Source organism: Gossypium arboreum, chromosome 1 (genome assembly GCF_025698485.1).
Source record: "Gossypium arboreum isolate Shixiya-1 chromosome 1, ASM2569848v2, whole genome shotgun sequence".
Taxonomy (NCBI): Eukaryota; Viridiplantae; Streptophyta; class Magnoliopsida; order Malvales; family Malvaceae; genus Gossypium; species Gossypium arboreum.
In genome coordinates, this window is record NC_069070.1 from 95577510 (window position 1) to 95598745 (window position 21236).

The 21236-nt window shown below is 32.8% G+C and overlaps 1 protein-coding gene, 1 long non-coding RNA gene and 1 other non-coding gene across 3 annotated transcripts; 2 read left to right on the forward strand and 1 right to left on the reverse strand.

Moving 5' to 3' along the window:
• Positions 1 to 4114: 4114 nt before the first annotated feature.
• On the forward strand, positions 4115 to 4221 carry LOC128282383 (small nucleolar RNA R71). The gene has a single exon (XR_008272644.1). It is a non-coding gene; the product is annotated as a small nucleolar RNA R71 (small nucleolar RNA).
• A 488-nt stretch (positions 4222 to 4709) lies between these two features.
• LOC128283789 (uncharacterized) lies at positions 4710 to 11708 on the reverse strand. Its single transcript, XR_008274208.1, has 2 exons — positions 11505 to 11708; positions 4710 to 4818 (listed from the first exon to the last, which is right to left on the reverse strand). It is a non-coding gene; the product is annotated as an uncharacterized LOC128283789 (long non-coding RNA).
• Positions 11709 to 13430: 1722 nt separating this feature from the next.
• Positions 13431 to 14970, forward strand: LOC108481869 (serine hydroxymethyltransferase 3, chloroplastic-like). Its single transcript, XM_053021209.1, has 4 exons — positions 13431 to 13546; positions 13647 to 13782; positions 13915 to 14032; positions 14564 to 14970. The coding sequence occupies exons 1-3, from the start codon at positions 13488 to 13490 to the stop codon at positions 13972 to 13974; spliced, it is 255 nt and encodes an 84-aa protein (XP_052877169.1). The 5' UTR covers positions 13431 to 13487; the 3' UTR covers positions 13975 to 14032; positions 14564 to 14970.
• Positions 14971 to 21236: the final 6266 nt, after the last annotated feature.

Consider the following 21236-nt stretch of genomic DNA (forward strand, 5'->3'; position numbering starts at 1 on the left):
CTTTTTAATTCTACTATCTTTTCTAAGATACGTTTAAGCTCTCGGTTCGCTACTTCGACTTGACCACTAGTTTGAGGGTGATAAGGGGTAGCTGTTCTGTGATGAACTCCATATTTCTTAAGGATCTTATCGAATTGGGCATTACAAAAATGAGTACCCCTATCATTGATAATTGCTCTAGGTGTACCAAATCGAGAGAAAAGTTTCTTAAGGAATCATACTACTACTCTAGCATCATTAGTAGGTAAAGCTTGGGCTTCAACCCATTTGGACATATAATCAACAACTACTAAGATGTATTTATTCCCAAATGAACTAGGGAACGGACCCATGAAGTCAAGACCCTAAACGTAAAATATTTCACATGAGAACATATATATCTGAGGCATTTCATCACGTTTGGATATATTACTTGTCCTTTGACATTTGTCACAAGAAGTAACATACCTGTTGGCGTCTTTGAATAGAGTGAGCCAATAAAAACCTGATTCAAGGATTTTATGTGCAGTCTTATTTCCACCGTAATGTCCTCCAGTCGGTCCTGAGTGGCAATGTTCCAAGATTTTCAATGCTTCTGTCCTTGTAACACATCTCCTTATGATTTGATCTGCACATTTGCGAAAAAGGAAAGGGTGTTTCCAGAAGTAGTTTTTCACATTAGCAAAGAATCGCTTTTTTTGCTGATGTGTCAACCCTTTTGGGATAATGTTAGCGCCTAAAAAATTTGCAATATCTGCAAAGCAAGGTACCTCAGAATCAGATATAGCAAAAAATTATTCTTCAGGGAATGAATCATTCATTTCAATGTCCTCTGGTTCTTTGGTACTTGAGTTTTCAAGCCTGGAGATATGGTCAGCTGTAAGATTTTCAGCTCCTTTCTTATCCTTAATCTCCAAGTAAAATTTCTACAATAATAAGATTTATCGAATGAGATGAGGTTTTGCATCAGTTTTAGTCAAAAGGTGGCAAAGAGTGGAATGGTCAGTATAAACGACAACTTTAGACAATATTAAATATGACCTAAATTTATCGAATGCAAAAACCACAGCTAGCAGCTCTTTTTCCGTGGTGATATAGTTTTCTTGTGCGGCTATCAAAGTCCTGCTAGCATAATAGATAGGTTAAAAATGTTTATCTCTTCACTGTCCCAAAACTACACCTACTGCAAAATCACTCGCATCGCACATTTGTTCAAAAGGTGAATTCCAATCAGGTGCAATTATAATTGGAGCTTTAGTCAGTTTATCCTTTAAAGTATTAAATGCTTCTAAACACTCATGGTCGAAATTAAAAGGCACATCTTTTTCTAGTAATTTAGTAAAAGGCTTAGCTATTTTAGAAAAGTCTTTAATAAATCTTCTATAAAACCTAGCATGTCCTAAGAAGTTTCTAATAGCCTTAACCGAATTAGGGGGAGGTAGTTTTTCAATGGTTTCAATTTTAGATTTATCAACCTCAATCCCTCTACTAGAAATTTTATGTCCTAACACAATACCTTCTTGAACCATAAAGTGACATTTTTCCCAGTTAAGCACAAGGTTTGTTTCCTCGCATCTAATTAACACTCATTTTAAATTCTTGAGGCAAATATGGAAAGAGTTACCGAAAATCGAAAAATCATCCATAAATACCTTCATGACGTCTTCTACGAGTTCGTTAAAAATGGCCATCATACAGCACTGAAAAGTAGCAGGAGCATTACATAATCCAAAAGGCATTCTACAATAAGCAAACGTACCGTATGGACATGTAAATGTCGTATTTTCTTGATCTTCAGGAGCTATTGGGATTTGGAAATAGCTAGAGAGTCCGTCTAAAAAGCAGTAGTACATGTGTCCTGACAATCTTTCCTATATTTGGTCAATGAATAGGAGGAGAAAGTGGTCTTTTTCTCGTGGCATCATTCAGCTTCCTATAATCAATGCACACTCTCCAACCTGTGACTGTCCTTGTTGGAATTAATTCATTCTTCTCATTAGCCACAACAGTCATGCCTCCTTTCTTAGGAACAACCTGCACTGGACTCACCAAAGAACTGTTAGAAATAGGATAAATAATTCCAGCATCTATTAGTTTAATTACCTCAACTTTAACAACTTTTTTCATGTTGGGGTTCAGTCGTCTTTGGGCTTGCACGCATGGTTTATATTCATCTTCCATTAAAATTTTGTGGGTGCAAAAAGAAGGGCTGATCCCTTTAATGTCAGAAATTTTCCAAACTATGACCCTTTTATGCTCTCTTAATACTTGGAGTAATTCCTCTTTCTCCTTGGGTTGCAAGTTGGATGCAATAATTACCGATAATGTGGAATTATTTCCAAGGAATACATATTCCAAGTGATTCAGAAATTGCTTAAGTACTAGTTTGGGAGGTTCGTCAATAGAGGGTTTTTGCTTAAGTTCATCTTTTACCTTAATTCCCTCATATTCTGTTAGTTTTGGGGAGGTTTCATTGAAGTTTAATTCGGTTCCTATTTCAGAATCATTATCCATCCCCTTTCCTTGGGCGAGACACAGTTTTATCGTGTCTTTGTGTACGATTTCCTGAAAAGAATCTTGAGTAGCATGATCAATATAGTCAATAAAATAACATGAGTCATCCTGTTCTTTAGAAAATCTCATGGAATCATAAAATTTAAAAATAATCTCTTCGTCACCTACTCTAAGTACCAACTTACCATCACCCACATCAATTACAGCCCTAGCAGTAGCTAAAAATGGCCGACCTAAGATTAAAGGCACCTCAACATCTTCAACAATGTCAAGCACAACGAAATCAACAGGGAATATAAATTTATCTACTTTTACAAGTACGTCCTCTATAATTCCCCTAGGATATTTAACAGATCTATCAGCTAATTGAATACTTATCCTAGTGGGTTTAGGTTCCCCAAGACCAAGTTGTTTAAACATTTTATATGGCATCAAATTAATGCTGGCGCCTAAATCAGTTAGTGCTTTATCAACATTCAAACTACCAATTAAGTAGGGAATAGAAAAACTTCTTGGATCTTTCAATTTGGTTGGCAATTTATTCTGGAGAATGGCTGAGCACTCTTCATTAAGTTCCACCGTAGATAAGTCTTCAAACTTCCTTTTGTTTGTCAGAAGCTCTTTTCAAAATTTTGCATATGTAGGCATCTGTGATATAGCTTCAAAAAAAGGTAAGTTAATATGCAGTTGTTTAAAAAGTTCAAGAAATTTACCAAATTATTCATCCATGCGGTCTTTCTTCAACTTTACTGGGTATGGGATTAGTGGTCTATATTCTTTTGGCCTTAGATTGTCATTGTTTTCCGGTTCGACCTCCTTTCTGTCAGCTTCTTGTGGTGGCTTTTATTCAAATTCAGCTAACACTTTCTCACTCTTTAGTGTAACTACTTTTACGTGCTCTTTTGGGTTGTATTCAGTGTTACTCGGCAGGCTACCTTGTGGTCGTTTAGATATCAATTTAGTGAGCTGACCTATCTAAGTTTCGAGCCCTTGGATCGACGCTTGTTGGTTCTTGAGGGCTGCCTCGGTATTCTGGAAACGAATTTTTGACACTGAGATGAATTTTGTTAACATCTCCTGAAGGTTCGGATTTTTTTCCTGCTGGTAAGATAGTTGTTGAAAACCCGGAGGATGTTGTGGCCTTTGATTTCCTTGACCGCCCCACGAGAAATTAGGATGGTTCCTCCAACCTGCATTATAAGTGTTACTATACAGGTTATTTTGGGGTCTAGAGTTATTGTTACCCATATATTGGACTTGTTCCTCCTCGATACTAGAGTTGAAGGGTTGATATTCTGTGCATGCTCCTCCTCCATTCGAATCGCACCTCATCACTGGATGTACTTGAGTAGAACCACACAAACCGTCAATCTTTTTATTTAAGAGTTCTACTTGGTTAAATAGCATAATAACCGCGTCGAGGTTGAAAACACCGGCTGCTTACGTCGGCTTTGTTCTCATAACTTGGCACTGATAGTTATTTAGTGACATCTCCTCAATAAATTTGTAAGCTGCCTCAAGTGTTTTATTATTGATAGTTTCACCAGCAGCTGCATCAATCATCTGCCGAGTTGAAGGGTTCAGGTCATTGTGAAACGTTTGGACCTGTAGCCAGGGTGGTAACCCAGGGTGAGGGCATCTTCGTAAAAGGTCCTTGTATCTCTCCCATGCATCGTAGAGTGTTTCTAAATCCCTCTGCACAAAAGAGGAGATATCATTACGTAAGTTGGCTGTTTTAGCCGGCGAAAAATATTTTAATAAAAATTTTTCAGTCATCTATTCCCAAGTAGTGATTGATCCTCGTGGCAATGAGTTCAACCACTGTTTAGCCTTATTCCTCAACGAAAAGGGGAACAACCGAAGGCAAATGACGTTATCAGAAACTCCATTGATTTTAAAAGTGTCGCAAAACTCTAAGAAATTTGTCAAGTGAGCGTTGGGATCCTCGTCCTGCAAACCATCAAACTGAACAAACTGTTGTATCATTTGAATTGTGTTAGGTTTCAGTTCAAAATTATTTACAGCAATAGTAGGCCCAACAATACTTGACTCAGTTCCTATTAAATTAGGTTTAGCATAATCATATATACTGCATGGAGCAGGATTCTGATTTACTGGATCAGCAGCAATCGCAAGAGGTAGCGGATTTTTTCTTGGTTTTTAGCCATCTCCTCGGTTGTGGTTGAAGTGTCGTCCTCTTGCTCGTCCTTTGTGTATCTTAAGCTTCGCCTTATTTCTCTTTGATTTTTGCGAACTGTGCGGTCAATCTCACCGTAAAAAAGTAGTGGTCCTGACGGGTTTCTTCTGGTTATAAACTAGAAAAACCTGTCAGAAGAAAATAAATGAAGAATTAGAAAATAAAATAAAAATTTAAATTGTAATAAAAGTAAAATGGCTAAAGTAATAAAAATCAAGTGTTCCTAACATCCTAGTTCCTCGGCAACGGCGTCAAAAACTTGATGCGTGATATTCGTAATAGGTTTTAAAAATTTATAATATCCTAGTTCCCCGGCAACGGCGTCAAAAACTTGATGCGTGATAATCGTAATAGGTTTTAAAAAATTATAAATGAATCATTCTTGAGACTAACTTATTATCACGATTAAGACAAATGTACCTATCGAATAGTAGTATAGTTCAGCAAGACCAGATTGTTGAACCCAAAGGAACTACGAGTACTAGTATTTACTTCATTTTTATTATCTAGCCTAAAAATTAAGAGGTTTGGTTATCTAAACTAATTACTAACTAAGAATGCACAGAAAGAAAATTTGGGAAAATACTTTTGGGAAAATTCGATTGATTAAAACAATACCTAAGGAAAAATCTACCTAGACTTCACTTGTTATTTGACTCTGAATCAGACGATTTATTCATTTGACTTGATCCGTAGAAATCCCTAAGTTATATTATTATCTCTCTCGAGACTAATAATGTTTAACCCTAGGTTGAATAATTGAAATCTCTTTCTAATTAACACCCTAGAATTGTATTAACTCGATCTATGAATTCCCTTATTAGGTTTCACCCTAATCCTGTAAAATCTTATCACCCTATCTCGAGGCGTGCAATCAACTCCGCTTAATTATGATAAATTTACTGTTAAACAGGGTCTATTCCTCCTCTGAATAAGAGCTTAACTTGAATCAATATCCTGGAATATCAAAACAAGAATTAAGAACACATAATTAAGAACAAGTCAAATATTTATCATACAATTCAGATAATAATAACAAGATCCGTCTTAGGTTTCATTCCCCTTAGGTATTTAGGGGGTTTAGTTCATACTTATGAAAGAAAACATCTCAAAAGCATAAAGATAACAAAACATAAGAAAACCTAAAAACTCTTGAAGGAGCTTGAAGGGAGATCTTCAGTCTTGATGATGAATCCGGCTTCTGAGATGGATCAATCGACTTTCCTTGAGTAATTCCTTGCTTCCTACTCTGTGCCCCTCTCAAGTGCCTTCTCAGGTATTTAAATAGGCTTTAGAATGCCTAAGAGCCCCCAAAATTAGCCTTTTCTGAATAGGGTTATACTTGGGCTCGACAGGGACACACCCGTGTGTGATTACTCCAGCTTGTGGTCAAGGCTGTTAAACAGGCACTGGCGTGTCGTATACCCGTGTAAGTCGTGCTTCAATATTGCCAAAGGGACACGGCCGTGTGACACGCCCGTGTGAGAAAGTCCAGGCCGTGTTGATTTTTCATGTGGATCCATTTTCTCTGTTTTCGGCCCGTTTTTCGCTCTTTTTACTCTCCTATGCTCTCCTAAGTATTAAACATGAAATTAAAGGATTAGGAGCATTAAATTCACCAAATCTAAGGAGAAATCATCCATAAATGTGCTAAGCATAGGATAAAAATATGTATAATTTACGGTTTATCAATACGCCAACAACACGTTGTCAGTTATAAGCCTACCCAGCACAAAAGCACTTTGAGAGTCATCAATACAGACATCCTATACCTCTTGTAAACGGTTAGCAACTAACTTGGCAATAATCTTATGGATAACCGTACAGAGGCTAATAGGACGAAAATTTTTCAAATTGAGGGGATTTGCAATTTTTGGAATTAAAGCCAACTGAGTTCTGTTGATTTCTTCTAAAGATTTGCCATTATTCAAAATATATAAACAGAAAGCACTAGCATCTTTACCAACAATATGCCTTACCAATAATATGCCAATAATTTTGGTAAAATACTTCCGGAAAACCATCTGGACCTGAAGCTTTTGTAGGCCCCATTCCTTTTAACGCCTCAATAATTTCCTCCTCTGTGTAAGTAGCCATCAAACTTTGATTCATGCTGTCAAAAATGCAACATGGTACCCCTATAGAATATGATCCAAATTGCCAATTCCTCTAGAAGTGAAAAGGTTCAAGAAATATGCACAAGCAATATTTCCAGTTTCGATACAATCAATAGCTAAAGAACCATCATTCCTTTTTAATCCTCGAATGTGATTAGTACGCTGTCTCTGAGAGGCAAACTTATGAAAAAAATGAAGTGTTCTTATCACCCATTTCAACCAATTCACTCTGGCTCGTTGCTCCCAATATCTTTTTTCCTTATCCATCTTCATATTCAAGTGTAATTTAACATCAACAAGTTCAGCCAAAATTTCTTCCTATCGCTCAGAACAATTTAATTCCTCCAATCTCCTTGTTAATCTTTTAACATCTTGACCTCGTTTATGTTTAATATTGACCGCCCAACATTTCAAGCCATTAGCAAGAGTTAAAATACGATTTTGAAAAGAACCCGAACTGCCCTCCCATAGTTTTTTTATCTCTTCCTTACAAGACTTCTCCAAAACCCACCACACTTCAAAGCGAAACCTTCTAGTTCTTTTACCCCTTTCTTCAACCTCCATCTTAATAAGTAATGGACAGTGATCCGAGAAAGAATAAGGAATATGCCTCAATGAATAAGTTGGAAAAAGTTGAATCCATGCGTCAGTAGAAACACCTCTGTCAATTCTTTCTCTTATATTATTTTCCAATATTCGACCCCTCTCCCAAGTAAACCATGTCCCAGAATACCCAATGTCCTCCAAATGACAATCCTCCAAAGTTATACGAAAAGCTTCCATTCTAGCCTCATCCCTTAAAATCCCTCCCTATATCTCATTCACAAAGAGAATATCATTGAAGTCCCCACCAACCAGTCATGATAGTGAATTATTTCTCCCCAATTGTCAAAGCAAATCCCACGTCATGATTTTATCCCTTAAATTCGGGGCCCCATAGAAACCCGTAAATCTCCAGCGTGGATTACCTTCCTCTTCTTGAATTACAACATCAATGTGATTTTTAGAGAAACTATTCAAAGTAACTAAATGACCTCTATTCTACCCAATACTTAAGCCCCCTATGTCCCACCCACAGGGACATCAACACCATTAAAAAAACCACACTGTCTCCTAACATTCTCCATTCGATTAGCATTCAATTTTGTCTCCATAAATAAGACAATTTGGGGATGATAAATTTTTAGCATATACTGAAGTCTTCGTACTGCTCGTAGACTCCCCAATGCAAGGACATTTCAGCAAAAAATTTCATTTCTTCTGGTCAGCATACCCGATGGTAGCCACCGATAATTGCTTAAGATGGACTAAATGCCCACCACTGATCTCTAACGAATCCTGAACAATGGAAACATTAGAAATCAAAGAATCAAACCTTTGTCATTTTTTACCGTCCTCATTAGCGATTGGATCTTCTTCTAACTCATAATCCATTCTCGACAAATCTAGCCATTAGCAGGGCCCACATCAGCCAGAGCCTTCCTTATTTCCACCCCATTCAAACTAATCTCCATCTGTTGACTTTTACAAGGCTCCAAATCTTTCCCAAAAATGTGACATGATTCCTGCCTCTGTACTAGAACATTTGGAAATTTAGAACCTTTCAAATTAATTCCAAGAATAGGGTTAAAATCTGCCCATGATCCTCTCCCATAACTGTGCCTTGAATTTTGGCCAGATTACTACTCAATACATTTCTTCGCCTAATGCTTCTTACAGTGGTAACTTTCCTCGGCGAAGCCTTCAGTGTCAAATCCCAACACATTTCCATTTTCTGCATCCCACATTGTAACCTCATGGAGCAGAAACTATCGCCATGCCCAAGGTAGCCACATAAAAAACAAAACAAAGTTAATTTTTCATATTTGAATTTTGTATAAGTAAAATTTAACTCAGAGATCATGATTTTTTTCGTCTTTTCAGAGGCTTTCGAACATCCATCTGAACATGAATGCACAGAAAATTTTTGTAACCATTGGATAACTGTTTCATAGCATATCCAAATATTTTCCAATGAAATTACCAAATTGCACCTCCATTGACTCTCTAATAAGCCCCGGAGGCAAGTTAGGAATCTGAACCCACCAATTTGAGTACACCAAAGGAATAGGCATTGGATCTTCATTCTTCTAGATCTTATGGAAAATTAATAGATGATTATTGAAAGTCCAAGGAGCTCCTGTAATAACCCGGTGAATATCCACTTCTTTAAAAAATTTGAACAGAAAACATTTTTCCCCCAAATCATAAATTTGCACACCCTCTAAAGGGTGTTAGATATTCGCCATTGTATTTCTCATGGCTGGGAAATGGATCACACTAGCAGTTAATAAGCATCCCACCAAACAGAAAATATATGCTGAACTCTGTACTTCAGCCTTAACCGGAATAGAAAAAGCCTCATCTTCACCGTCCTCCAAACTCAGATCTGCCAGGCCTCTTTCTATCACTTTCCTCACAAAGCGAAATACCTTTCTACTTAACAGAATACCAATACCAATAGCAAGGAATCATAAGGAAATTAAAAAAAACCAGATAAAGAATTCAAAAAAACGTGCCAGTCGGCAGACAGAGACGTGTCACAAGAACAACCTTTCCCATGACATAAATTAGGTATATTTATTATATACTAATTTTTCATTTTATATTAAAATTTGAGTAATATTTTTATTTTGTATTTATAGTGTTTTTAATTAAATTTGTACTTATTATTTTATATGCAATTCAATAAAAATACTTTGTATATTATTATTATTTTTATTAGGGAAAAAATGCGGTAAATAAAAATAAAAATAAAAATTTGTTTTAATAATGAAAACGTATAAATTTTCCTATAATAAAATTTGAGAAATAAAATAAAAAATCTGTATTTATATGATTCAGAGGGTAATAAGTTTGATATATTTATATGGATTCATATAAGTTAAAAATAAATTTTTTATTTATATGTATTTAAACTAGCTCAATTCATTTAAATTTTTTTTAAGAATAAAGTTAAAAATCATTGTTTTTATTTTTTATTTTTAGTTTTAGAAAATATGTTTAGTGAAAACAATGCAAACAATTCATTATTGATTCTAATTTTCAGATATTTTAATTTTTTAAATAATATTTTTTAATATTTTCATTATGATCTTATTTCTTTAAGCTAAACTAAACATAGTATGTCACTTTAAAATTGTGTTTAATAAGTTTAAGTCTCGCTTAAATTTTTGTAAAGAAAAATATATAAATTTAAATATATGTAATTATAAAATTATGAAAATTGATAGGAAATATTATAATAGTTTATTTATAATTTTGGTCCAGATTTATAAACAAAAGAATCTCAAAATCATCCCATTTTAAAATCTTCTTTTAACATTTCCACTCTGTTGGTCCAAGTTTCAAATTAAGTCAGCCAAGGTGGATCCTCTTGGGCGGAGCAATGGATTGGCAGCAGTCTATCAGGGCCCGAACCTACGGAAATATTTTTAAATCTAAAGAAAATTGTATTTTATAATTTTAATAATCTTTTAGTAAATTCTTTATAATTTTATGTAAATTTAATATTTATAGATTTTAAAATTTTGCATTTAATGGGTGCTAATTTGATATTTAAAATATATTAGAAATGGTATATTTTTTCTTGCACATAAAGAGAACATTTTTCTTAAAAATTCTAATATTATTTAAATAAAGCCTTAAACATATTGAAGAAGGAAATTCCTGATTTTTTTATGAAATTGATATTTTTTATGAATTAGCAGGAAATAAATTTTTAGATGGTAGATATTTTTAAATAAAATATGTTATATAAAAGCTTAAAAATATGACTAGAAGCTCCAATTTATCTTTCTTTCTAGATAAACTTTATTTTATACTTTTTGAATTATGTTTGTATTATTCTTTCCTAGTAACTGTGTCAATTCTTCCGCTATTCTAGTAAGTCTTCTCCCACCACTGTATCTCTGACTTGCTCTTTGCCACCGTCTTCCTCACTCCATCTAGAAGCCTTCCTAACAAAGCAATTATATTTCCTTAATTCTATATATCCCCTTTTTTAACCACTCTCTAGAAGCCCAAACCATACATGTATATAAACGAATTTTGTCTTGCCAAACCTTTTCAAAACCATACCATCATTCATTCAAATTTCTCTTCTTTTTTTTCCCTGTATTTCATTCTATAAAAAAACCTATTTTTTTTAACCTCAAAACCCTACAAAAATATGGATATAAAGGATAGTTATAAGATCAACCAAGAAGAGCTTGATGAAACTCTTTCCTTGTGTGATCTTTCACTTGAAAATTACTAAGACCTTGATGATACTTCTCATCACTCACCAAACTCTCCTTCTTATGGTCATCAATTTTTTGAGTTTCCCATCATTCCAAGTACTCCTTTAAACAACAACAAAGCAAATGACATTGTTTTTTGTGGTAATCTCATCAAAGAGCAAGGGTTTGTTCATGGTGATAATGGTGATCAAAGTAGGTATCTTTTCCATTTGTCTTCGACCAAGAAATTCAACAACAACAAAAAAGATTTGGGTTCTCTTTATTTAGTGAATCCTAAGCCAAATTCTACCAGAAGTTTTAGATCTCAAAGTAGTTCTTTTAGAAAATACAAGGTTTTAATAGGGATATCAAAGATAGAACCAAAGATGGAGCTAAATGATATGAAAAAAAGGCAAAGTAGAAGAAACCACCCATTACCCATGTTTCCTCCAGTGGCCCCTGGTGATATGGCGGTGGTGGAAGCCGGTGACTGTTGTGATGCCGGTGGGAAAAGAGGCCATCGTTGGAGCTTGTTGAGGCCTTTGAAATTTAGCGTATTGCCCAAGGTCTCCTTTACATGTATTCCACGCGTGTGAAGCTATTTTTTCATTGATTTTATGAACTTACATTTTATATAAGTTTTTCATTATTATTAGGTATAGTGGCTGATATATAAATATTATTATTCTTTTCTTCTTTTTTCTTTTTTTTTTTACTATTCATTTAAACGTCAATCTTAGCAATTTGGCACTCTGAGTTTGAATTTTTCCTCCAATTAACTGGTCCAATCCATAGTGTAACTAAAATAATAATGATTTATAATTTATTTTAAAAATGAATTTTATTTTATCCATATTTGATGTAAAATAATACTAGTACATAGATTTGATAAAAATTATAATATTCATATATTATTGATCACAAAATCAATCTGTGGATTTTAGTTTCATTGTAATGGCATGTATACATAATTTAAAAGGTTTAATTAAATTAGTGTTACGAAATAATTAATTAATTTAATTGAAAATTATTAATTTTTTATATATTTATTATAACGGTGTTTTAATTTTATTTTTTATATAGAAATTTTTAAAATATTTTAAATCCAAAATAAACTCACAAACAAGCGAAGTTAAGTATTATGTGCTCTTAAATTGTATTTAAAAAAAGCGAGCATTTAAGTATTATGTGCTCTTAAATTGTATTTAAAAAAAGCGAGCATTTGGCAAACAGACAAATTTTTTTTATTCAACAAATAAGTCTTAAAAATTTGTCATGTGTCTTTTTTAGTGAAATTTTTTTGAGTTAATCGAGTTGACGAGTCCTATTTTATCATATTAACTTAATTTGAATTTTTTTCGAATCGAGTCGAGAGAAATAAAATTTGAGTCGAGCCGAATCGAATCAAATTAATTGAAATTGTGCGAGTTAGATTAAAAAATCAAGGCTCCGTTTGTTTGCCATGAAATCATTTTCCGGAAAAGCTTTTCAGCCTTTTCCAATGTTTGTTTGGCTGAAAAGAATTTAATAACGTAAAATGAATTACCAAACATGGGAAATGAGGCCTTTAATTTGGGAAAATGTCTTACCGTTTTTATTTCGGTAAGACATTTTCAGGAAAAGAAGCCAAGAACTCTCAACACTTGATCTCCCTTTCCCTTCCTATTCCCCTTCCCCTTCCCCATCCTTGACACCTTGATCGTCTGCTTGCCGTCAACCAACAATGATTCTCAATATCAGACACCGGCGTTCATCTTTGATTTTCCTCATCTTCGCCTTTCGTTGTCAAAATGGTTACTGCACCACCAGTCGGCATATATACTTGGAGTCACCCTCCCCATTTGCATCCATCTTTTCCGTTTCACTGAAAATTGAACCTTAGAATTTTTATTTGAATTGCTTCGAGACAACTAAGGTGATAATCTTAAACTCGTTTTAATCTTCTTCTTCTTTTTTGTTCTTTTTAACTTGTTTAGATTTGTTTCACTTCGAAAGGCTCACTTAATCTGTTTTAATTCTTCTTTGATTCTTTTTGTTGTTTTAATTTGCTGTGAATTTGATTCGGAATTGAAGCTGCGTTCCTTTTTTTTAGTGTTTGTGTGGTTGTTATTATAGATTAAAAATTTGAGAAAAACTTTTTTGTTGTGGTTAGTACTACCTGATACAAGTTTGGATGAAGAAATTTCAGTTTAGGTCTTTTACTAGTTGCAGTGTTTTGAAATTAGAATTGCTAGTTGCTTAAGACTTTGCATTTCTGTGAGAAGCAATGTTCAATGCTTGACTATCTCGTGGATGTTGATAACGGAAATTTATGGTTCAATAATTTGGAAACTAAGAGGCTTCTGTTATTGTGTGTTTTAAGTGGGGCAGATTGATGGCCTTGAGCTTATAGCCTTTAAGAATTTTACATCCCGTGCTGTGATGGAGGCAGTCGGGTCATGCCTCACAAACAAGTATTTCGAAGGACTACTTCGTAAAAGGTATATACTATGCATAATTGACCAAAGTGAAAAGAGATTTAATTTTGTTTTTGGTTTTGATTTAATTGATTGCAGCCAATGATCTTTTTGTTTATTGCAGATACTATGGTGGCAATGAGTACATTGATGAACTTAAAATGCTTTGCCAGAAGAGGGCTTTGGCAGCATTTCATTTGGATGAAAAGAAATGGGGCATTAATGTTCAATCGTTGCCTGGTTCTCTGGCAAACTTTGAGGTTTATATCGCTATTCTTAATCCACATGATCGAATAATGCTAATATTCTTCTGCCTGTTTTAGCTACCGTAAATTAGTGTTTTTCTGCTAGATGGTACTCAAATCAATGATTTCTTAATATAACTGGTATAGGATCTGGACTTACCTCATGGAGGACATTTGTCACATGGATTTATGACACCTAAAAGATGAGTATCTGACACATCAATCTATTTCGAGTCAATGCCTTATCGACTTGATGAATCCACAGGTTATTCCTCATTGTTTGACTTACTGAGTTTTAGTGGTTGGTATGTTTGCTTGGTGGTTGATTCAATCTGATAGAAATATGGAACAAGCCTTGTTGATTATGAAAAAGAAAAAGAAAATCTATTTTTACTACAAAATATGTGATGAGTTACCGATGCTTTGGTGGTTAATTTCTTTCACAGTGATTTCAATATCATTTCAGTGTTTTATGGAGCACTTTTTCTAGTTTATAGGAAAATTTTTAAATTTGACGAATGGTTTTGTTTCACCTTCATCTTACGTATGATTGTTACTTCTTTTTTCTCTGGTATGACATTGATTAACAGCATAATTTTTGATGATGTCATTGATGGTAATCCCCCTTTCCTTAAAAGAAATAATCGATGCTAATTGTGCTGTAAATGCTACTGAACACAAATATAGTGATTCTATTTAAATTATGATCTAATTGGACATCGATTAATGCATTAATTCTGAAGTCCAAAACTATTGATTTGGTTCTTACACACAAGTTATAAATTTGCTCTTTCAGATTGCATATTCCACTGCTGAGGTTGACATAGTAAAAATTTGTCAGTGAAGAATTATTGGATTCGATGAACCCTTGGTTAGTATGTTTGGATTAATTGAAGGTCTTCCAGAAGCTGTTGCCCTTAGATGCCTAGCACGAGCTTCCTTCTACCTATATCCTAAGTTGGAGCTTGTTTCCTGTTCATGGAGAGCTGCCATTCGTGGCTCTGAGCTGTTCAAAACTCGGCAGGAGGTTGGCTCAGTAGAGGAACGTCTTTGTGTGTGTGCATACAATCCTTGTTTCTAGTATAATTTGGATAATATTATTAATTTCTAGTATTAATTATGGTTTGGAAACTAATTTATAATTATTTAATCCTTTTTTATAACATAATTAGAAATAATTTATTTGACTTTGGTTGTTTTCAATTTATGACGTTAATATTCTAGCTTAATAATTGAGAATTATTATATATTTAATTTGATTTATTTATTTTAAATAAATCATTGCAATATATGTAAAAACAATCTAAAATATAAATTTTATTAATATATATATAATAAACTCAATTAAACAACGAAAAATAATAAATTGTTAAATATATATTTATTTAATTTAAAACAACTTTTATGAAATATTTTCAGAAATCATCAAACAACAAAAATATTTTACATAGATCCATCCAAACACCAAAAAGTAAATCATTTTCTAGAAATTATTTTCCGGAAAATATTTTATTAGCAAACAAACAGAGCCTAAATATGTCAAATTAAAATATTGTTACAATATAATTAATTCTATATTAGAGCTCATAAATTTGAAACCATATATATTTGAAAAATTTTCAAAGCAAAATAAAAAAATACTTTAGTATGATAAACTTATTTAGGTCCCTTAAATTATTATTATAGAAAAAATTAAATTTTTAACTTTCTTTATATATTTTTTAGAAATTTTTAGAAATTTTTATAATTTTTAAAAATATAAATTTTGGAATTTTTATAAATATTTTGAATTTTTGAATTTTTGTTAAGAGAGATTAATTTGTTCAATTTCAAACTTGACAAGGACCAAAAAGGGTATTTACACCAATCTATTATTCAAGTTATTTGAATTGTAAAATTCAATTTAATTCGAACTCGAAACTCGAATTACTTATTCGAGTTTACCTAAATAATTCAAATAAGTTGAATAACTCAATTCGATTAACTCGAAATTCGATTTTTTTTCTATTTTTTTGAATCGAATCGAGTTTTGCTCACCCCTAGTATTTTTTTAATATTTATTTTTAATATTTTACTATTTTCATATAGGACACTTGTCAACCCTGACCCCGCTTGTGAAGTCTAAAAACTTTACTAGTAGTGTATCAGATATTTTCCCTTTACAAAAATTAATAAATAGGACATGTGGTAAACTCTTAACTTTTATCGTGGAATTAGAATTTTCTATTGCATGTGCCAAATAATTATCCTTTTTTCAACCACATATTAACCAATAAATCATGCTATAAATTGATATAATTTTATATTTATTTATTACATATATATTAAATTATAATTAATCAGTATAATTATATTAAATTAAAGCACCTTACACATCAAGTTAAAATTTATATATAATTTTGAGATTTATTCAAAAGTTAAATATATAAATCAAATTAAAATTATATATATTAAAGGAAGAGATCCACTCATACCGACGTAAAATTACACAATTTTTTAAATGTTAGATCGAAATAATTTAAAAGTTAAGATTAAATTAAAGCTCTCTCTTTCTTTTAACATTAAAACATGCCTTCAACAACAACAACAAAAAAAAAACATTAACACATTTCCTTTCCTATACTGATTACTTAAAAAATTTCATGGTCTCTTTCCTCTTCTCTTTTTCTCGATTTTGCTACCCATTGCCTAATCAATCAAAGTTTAAAATATTCTTCTCCTATTGTTTCATCATAGAAGAGATTGTTGAAATTGAGATTAGCCACCATGATCAAATTCATAATCAATTTTGTTTTGGTGAAAGCTTATAAGAAGTGGAGAGTGGAAATAAGCATTTATGCAAATGGATGAGAACCATGAAAACATCCTACGAGCGGAGAGTATTCAACATTAGCAAATATATTAATAAGGTGTCTTACCAGTCTTTAATGATCAGTGGAGAGTGATTTTTCCAAACAATGTAACCCCTAAAAACTTGTAGATTATATTTATTTTCCCTAGTGACTAAGAATATGAGCGCTTAAAAGAGATAAATACATAGAAATAATGAATCTGTTGCAACAAAAGCATTTGCAGAATCAGTTCCATTATATATTTATCATTTCAAATAGTGCATCCTTTGACTTTTTTTATTCTTTAAAACTTTCATAGTATGAGTGCACCATCCAATTTCCTTGGAATCCTACCTAATCACCATTCCTTTCAAGTTAAATACAACATTAAAACTTTCGGTTGTTCATACAGTGATATAATAAAAAGGAGGAGATATGAAAGAGAGTGGTAACTGTTACAGAGGTTGATTCACCCAGTTAAGGCAGAGAGTCGGAGGTTGCAAAGAGTAAAGGAAAATGTCAAAGCTAAGTGCTGAAGGTAAGTTGGCAGAATGTAGGCTAGTTATCTTTGGAGAGTTGATCATTTATTCATCATTCCTAGAGGTATTTATAGGTTGGGGTTCCTTGTAAGGTGGTGTTAACGTGTTGAACTTCCCATCTAGCCATCATTACAGAACACATAGGGCAGATTTCTTCGATAAGATGATGATGTCTACGATTGGACAGATCTTGTCATTTATTCTGACTTAATGATATAGAGCAGTTGGACCCACATGGTATTTGGTGACCAATGACATCACATTTCTTATGAAAGCGAGGGTTTGTGATCGAATGGAGTCTGCTTGTCTAGGTGGTTATGCCAAAAATGTGGGTTCTTTTGGTTTCTTTCGATTGGTTTGCTACTTCGATGGCCTCCAAGCTAGCCATATGTCTCCATACAGATGGGGACACTCCCATTCAAGTCAAGACGGGGGGTTCTAAAGTGGCCTTTCTCAAGATAGCTTGTCTGTTGTTCCCTTTCATTTAACGACTTTTCTACGGATAGTGGTCTTGTTTGACAATGACAGGTTGTGACAAACAATTTTGAGATTCTGTCATATTTGAGGACTGTATTTTTGGGAAATCATGATAATGATGAACAATAACCTTTTTAAATAGGTGGTGAGTCATCATTAAGTGTCGCTTATTTTTCGAAACGATGTATTTTAGGAGATAGGTTTATATATTCTCTGGTTTTTCTTTTTCGAGGTTATTTTGCCTATTTCATTTTTTAATTTTTGTAATTATTTTCATCGATTTTCTGGATTTAGTTGATTTCTAAACCAATTTTTGCTTTTCAAGAGTGCTTATACTTCGATTCATCCTATAACTGTAACACCCTTAATCCAGTCCGTTAGCTAGACCCGAGTTACAGGATTCTACATCAACCAACGGAACTTAATCGCATGCATATACGGTTTCAAATAAGAGCAGCATCTACTAAAATTAACATTTAAAGAAAAGTTCATGGCTAATTTAAACATTTAAACGACAATAGAAATAGTTTTAACCGTAATTAAGGTTCATTTTTAATAAATCTAAAAAAAAAACCATGTAGGTATCGATATCGAATGAGCAAGTATCTATATTTTTATCACGAGTATCGATATTAATATACGGGTATCGATACCAAAGTTGGATTTTGTCAAATTTTGAAAATGTCCTAACTTCGAGGTATCGATACTCGTATCCCGAGTATCGATACATTTACCCAAAATATAAAAAATTCACGAGTTAAAATGTTATCCATGCTCAAAACAATGTTCTACTCAACACACAATTATAGGCTAATTTAACTGAACTTATTAACATCCTTTAAACATTTATCATGCCACATCTATACATTTAAATAAGAATATCTAACATGTATAATCAACCTTAATCTCAAATGTCAATTTAGTCGCAAACGAAGTCCAAAACAACATCCATATTCTATCAATCCAATACCAAGATAGAATTAATAAAATGATGTTAATGATCAAAACTAAAACTCTAACCCATATTGCTTTTATTCAGTGAGATTAAAAGAATCGCAAAAACCACCTACTTAAAAATATTGCCTTACTTAAATCACTTCCTTTTCCACTCCACTCACACTGAAAAGAAACTACTTATCTGCAAATATGTTAATGTGGAGTGTGTGAGCTTAAACAAATTTAGTGAATGCCAAAATAACCACAAACCATACACAGCATCAAAGGTTAAGAAAGAGCATACTAAACACATTCACAACAATATTCTAATCGAGTCAGAATTACATGTTCATGCTTCATTAATTCATAAAAATAACATATACTCTCAGATACAATTACACACAATATGTCTAATATATAAGTCATTTAATGATAATTTGACACCTTGAGATAATGAAACATAAAAGTGGGCTCTATCACTACACATTGGATAAATGGATCTCCATCACACCAATGACTCAAAGAGTCTAACATATCTTGGTGAATAGAGCATAGCTCAAAATTCCTTTATCTCTCAAATCTATCCCAACTGCAATACCCAAGTCACAACACAAAAGTGAGTACTCAAAATCCTATGGCATGCCAACTATCCAACGGTTTCTAGAGATCACAATGCAAAAATCCTACAAATACACACATTTAGTTACTATTTTAATGCATATAATCTCTGTTCATAATCATCAATTCATATCACAAATTTGTACATAATGCAGCCTACCGGATTCACATTTATTTGCACTTTTAGTTCCACAACTATACTCATTAAGACATCACATATCCGTTCACACATGAATGCATTAAAATCCGATTATCACATACCACATACCACATTCCAGTATTCACTTACTTTACCTGTCACATCAGCATCACATTCCACAATTCAACATACATTATGCATATTTTTATAACAAGACAAAAAGTATAAGAAAGGCTTACACTCGAAACTTAGGATAGGGTTTTAGACTATTCCTAATCTCCCAATTACTGCTATGAATCACACATACCAACAGGGACTTTGGAGACTTACCAATTACACTTCCGCTTACAAGTCGAAAGCTCAAACAAGCTTTTCCTTACCTTTAGACTTGCTTGTAGTGGCTCCCATTGATCTGAAACTTAATACACATAATAAACACATTCCAAACTCATCAAAAACAACCTTGAACACAACCAAACAATAAGAAATGTACAATTAAAGCCTCTCATTTTTTACTACCAAAAACTAGCTAGTTTTGCCAAAATTGAAGTTTTGACACCCTACCCTCATTTCTAATCCCCCATTTCAAGTTCAAAAATATTAAATAACATTTAATTTCATAACTAAACCATTAATTCCACCTAAATTTGTGGTCTAAAAATTTTCAAAAAATTATAGCTTTCAAGAATATGAAAAAGGGGAAAACTCTTGATTATTAAAAATTCGATTATGAATTATAAAATTGAAGTGAAATACCTTCTAATTAAGTTAAAAATGAATCAAAAATAACTTTGAAAACACAAGTTTACTCAAGATTTCGAAATCTACCATTATTGAATCCAAACATACATTAAAACATCAAACCCAAATATACCCATTTAAAACTTGATTTGAATTAACAACACTCTTTATTTAACCATAAAAAGTCATAATATTATATTGATTTGATGAAAAAGACGATCTACAACTCTAATTTGGGATTTGAACTTAAGAAGAACAATGATATATTTGGGGAAGAAAACACGTTTTTCGTTTAAAATTGAGGGTTGTTTTGGTGTTTGGAAGGTTAATAAATCCAAAAGAATGAAACAATTTCGAAGAAACTCTCTGATTTTAGGTTTTAGAAAACTTTTGAATGATTTGGGGTTTTTGAAAAGAAAGGGAAGAAAGTGGATTTCTCCTTGTAGGAGACTAATTTCAAAAGTTAGGTAATTTGCTCTTTAGGTCCCTCCTTATTCTTTCCTTGTTCAAAAAGGTCCTTGTAGGAGTGATTACTATGTATACAATTCTCAGACTTGAAATTATCATTATCCCAAAATCGTGAGTCATATATTTTGATACAGTCAAACGTCCACTATAACTGGTTGTTCTATAAAGGCTGATGTTGGATATACCACAATCTATGTAGTAGGATATGGTTGATTAATATAGGATTTGTCCCTCCTACATAAAGGGAGCAATATCTTAGGCTACTTGATTTAGTGAGGCTAGAAATGCATGGCCATGCTTGAATAAGTTGATATGAGATATCATACTTATTTGTTTATCATAGTCTACTCAGGATATCAAGGAACATTAGGTGGACTATGTAAGTGTGACTATTTCATGACTTTTGTCAATTCTAGATATAAAGGACAAAAGGATTTAATACATGAAGGGTTAATCACAGAGCGGTTATGTCGAATCATGACTTCTTGTAGCTTAAGTAGCAATGATGCATTGCTAGATTCCACTTATTATTTGTAATATTAGAATCATTCTAGTATTACCGCTAACGTTACCAGAACCTACAAGGTCACACTCTATGGTTGAAACGAACAAAATCCAAACATAGTTGGTATTATTTTTAGTTATCACATGGATTAAATTTATTATAGAATAAATTAATTGGGTAGTTAAATATCGAACTAATTATATGTACAAGTATGT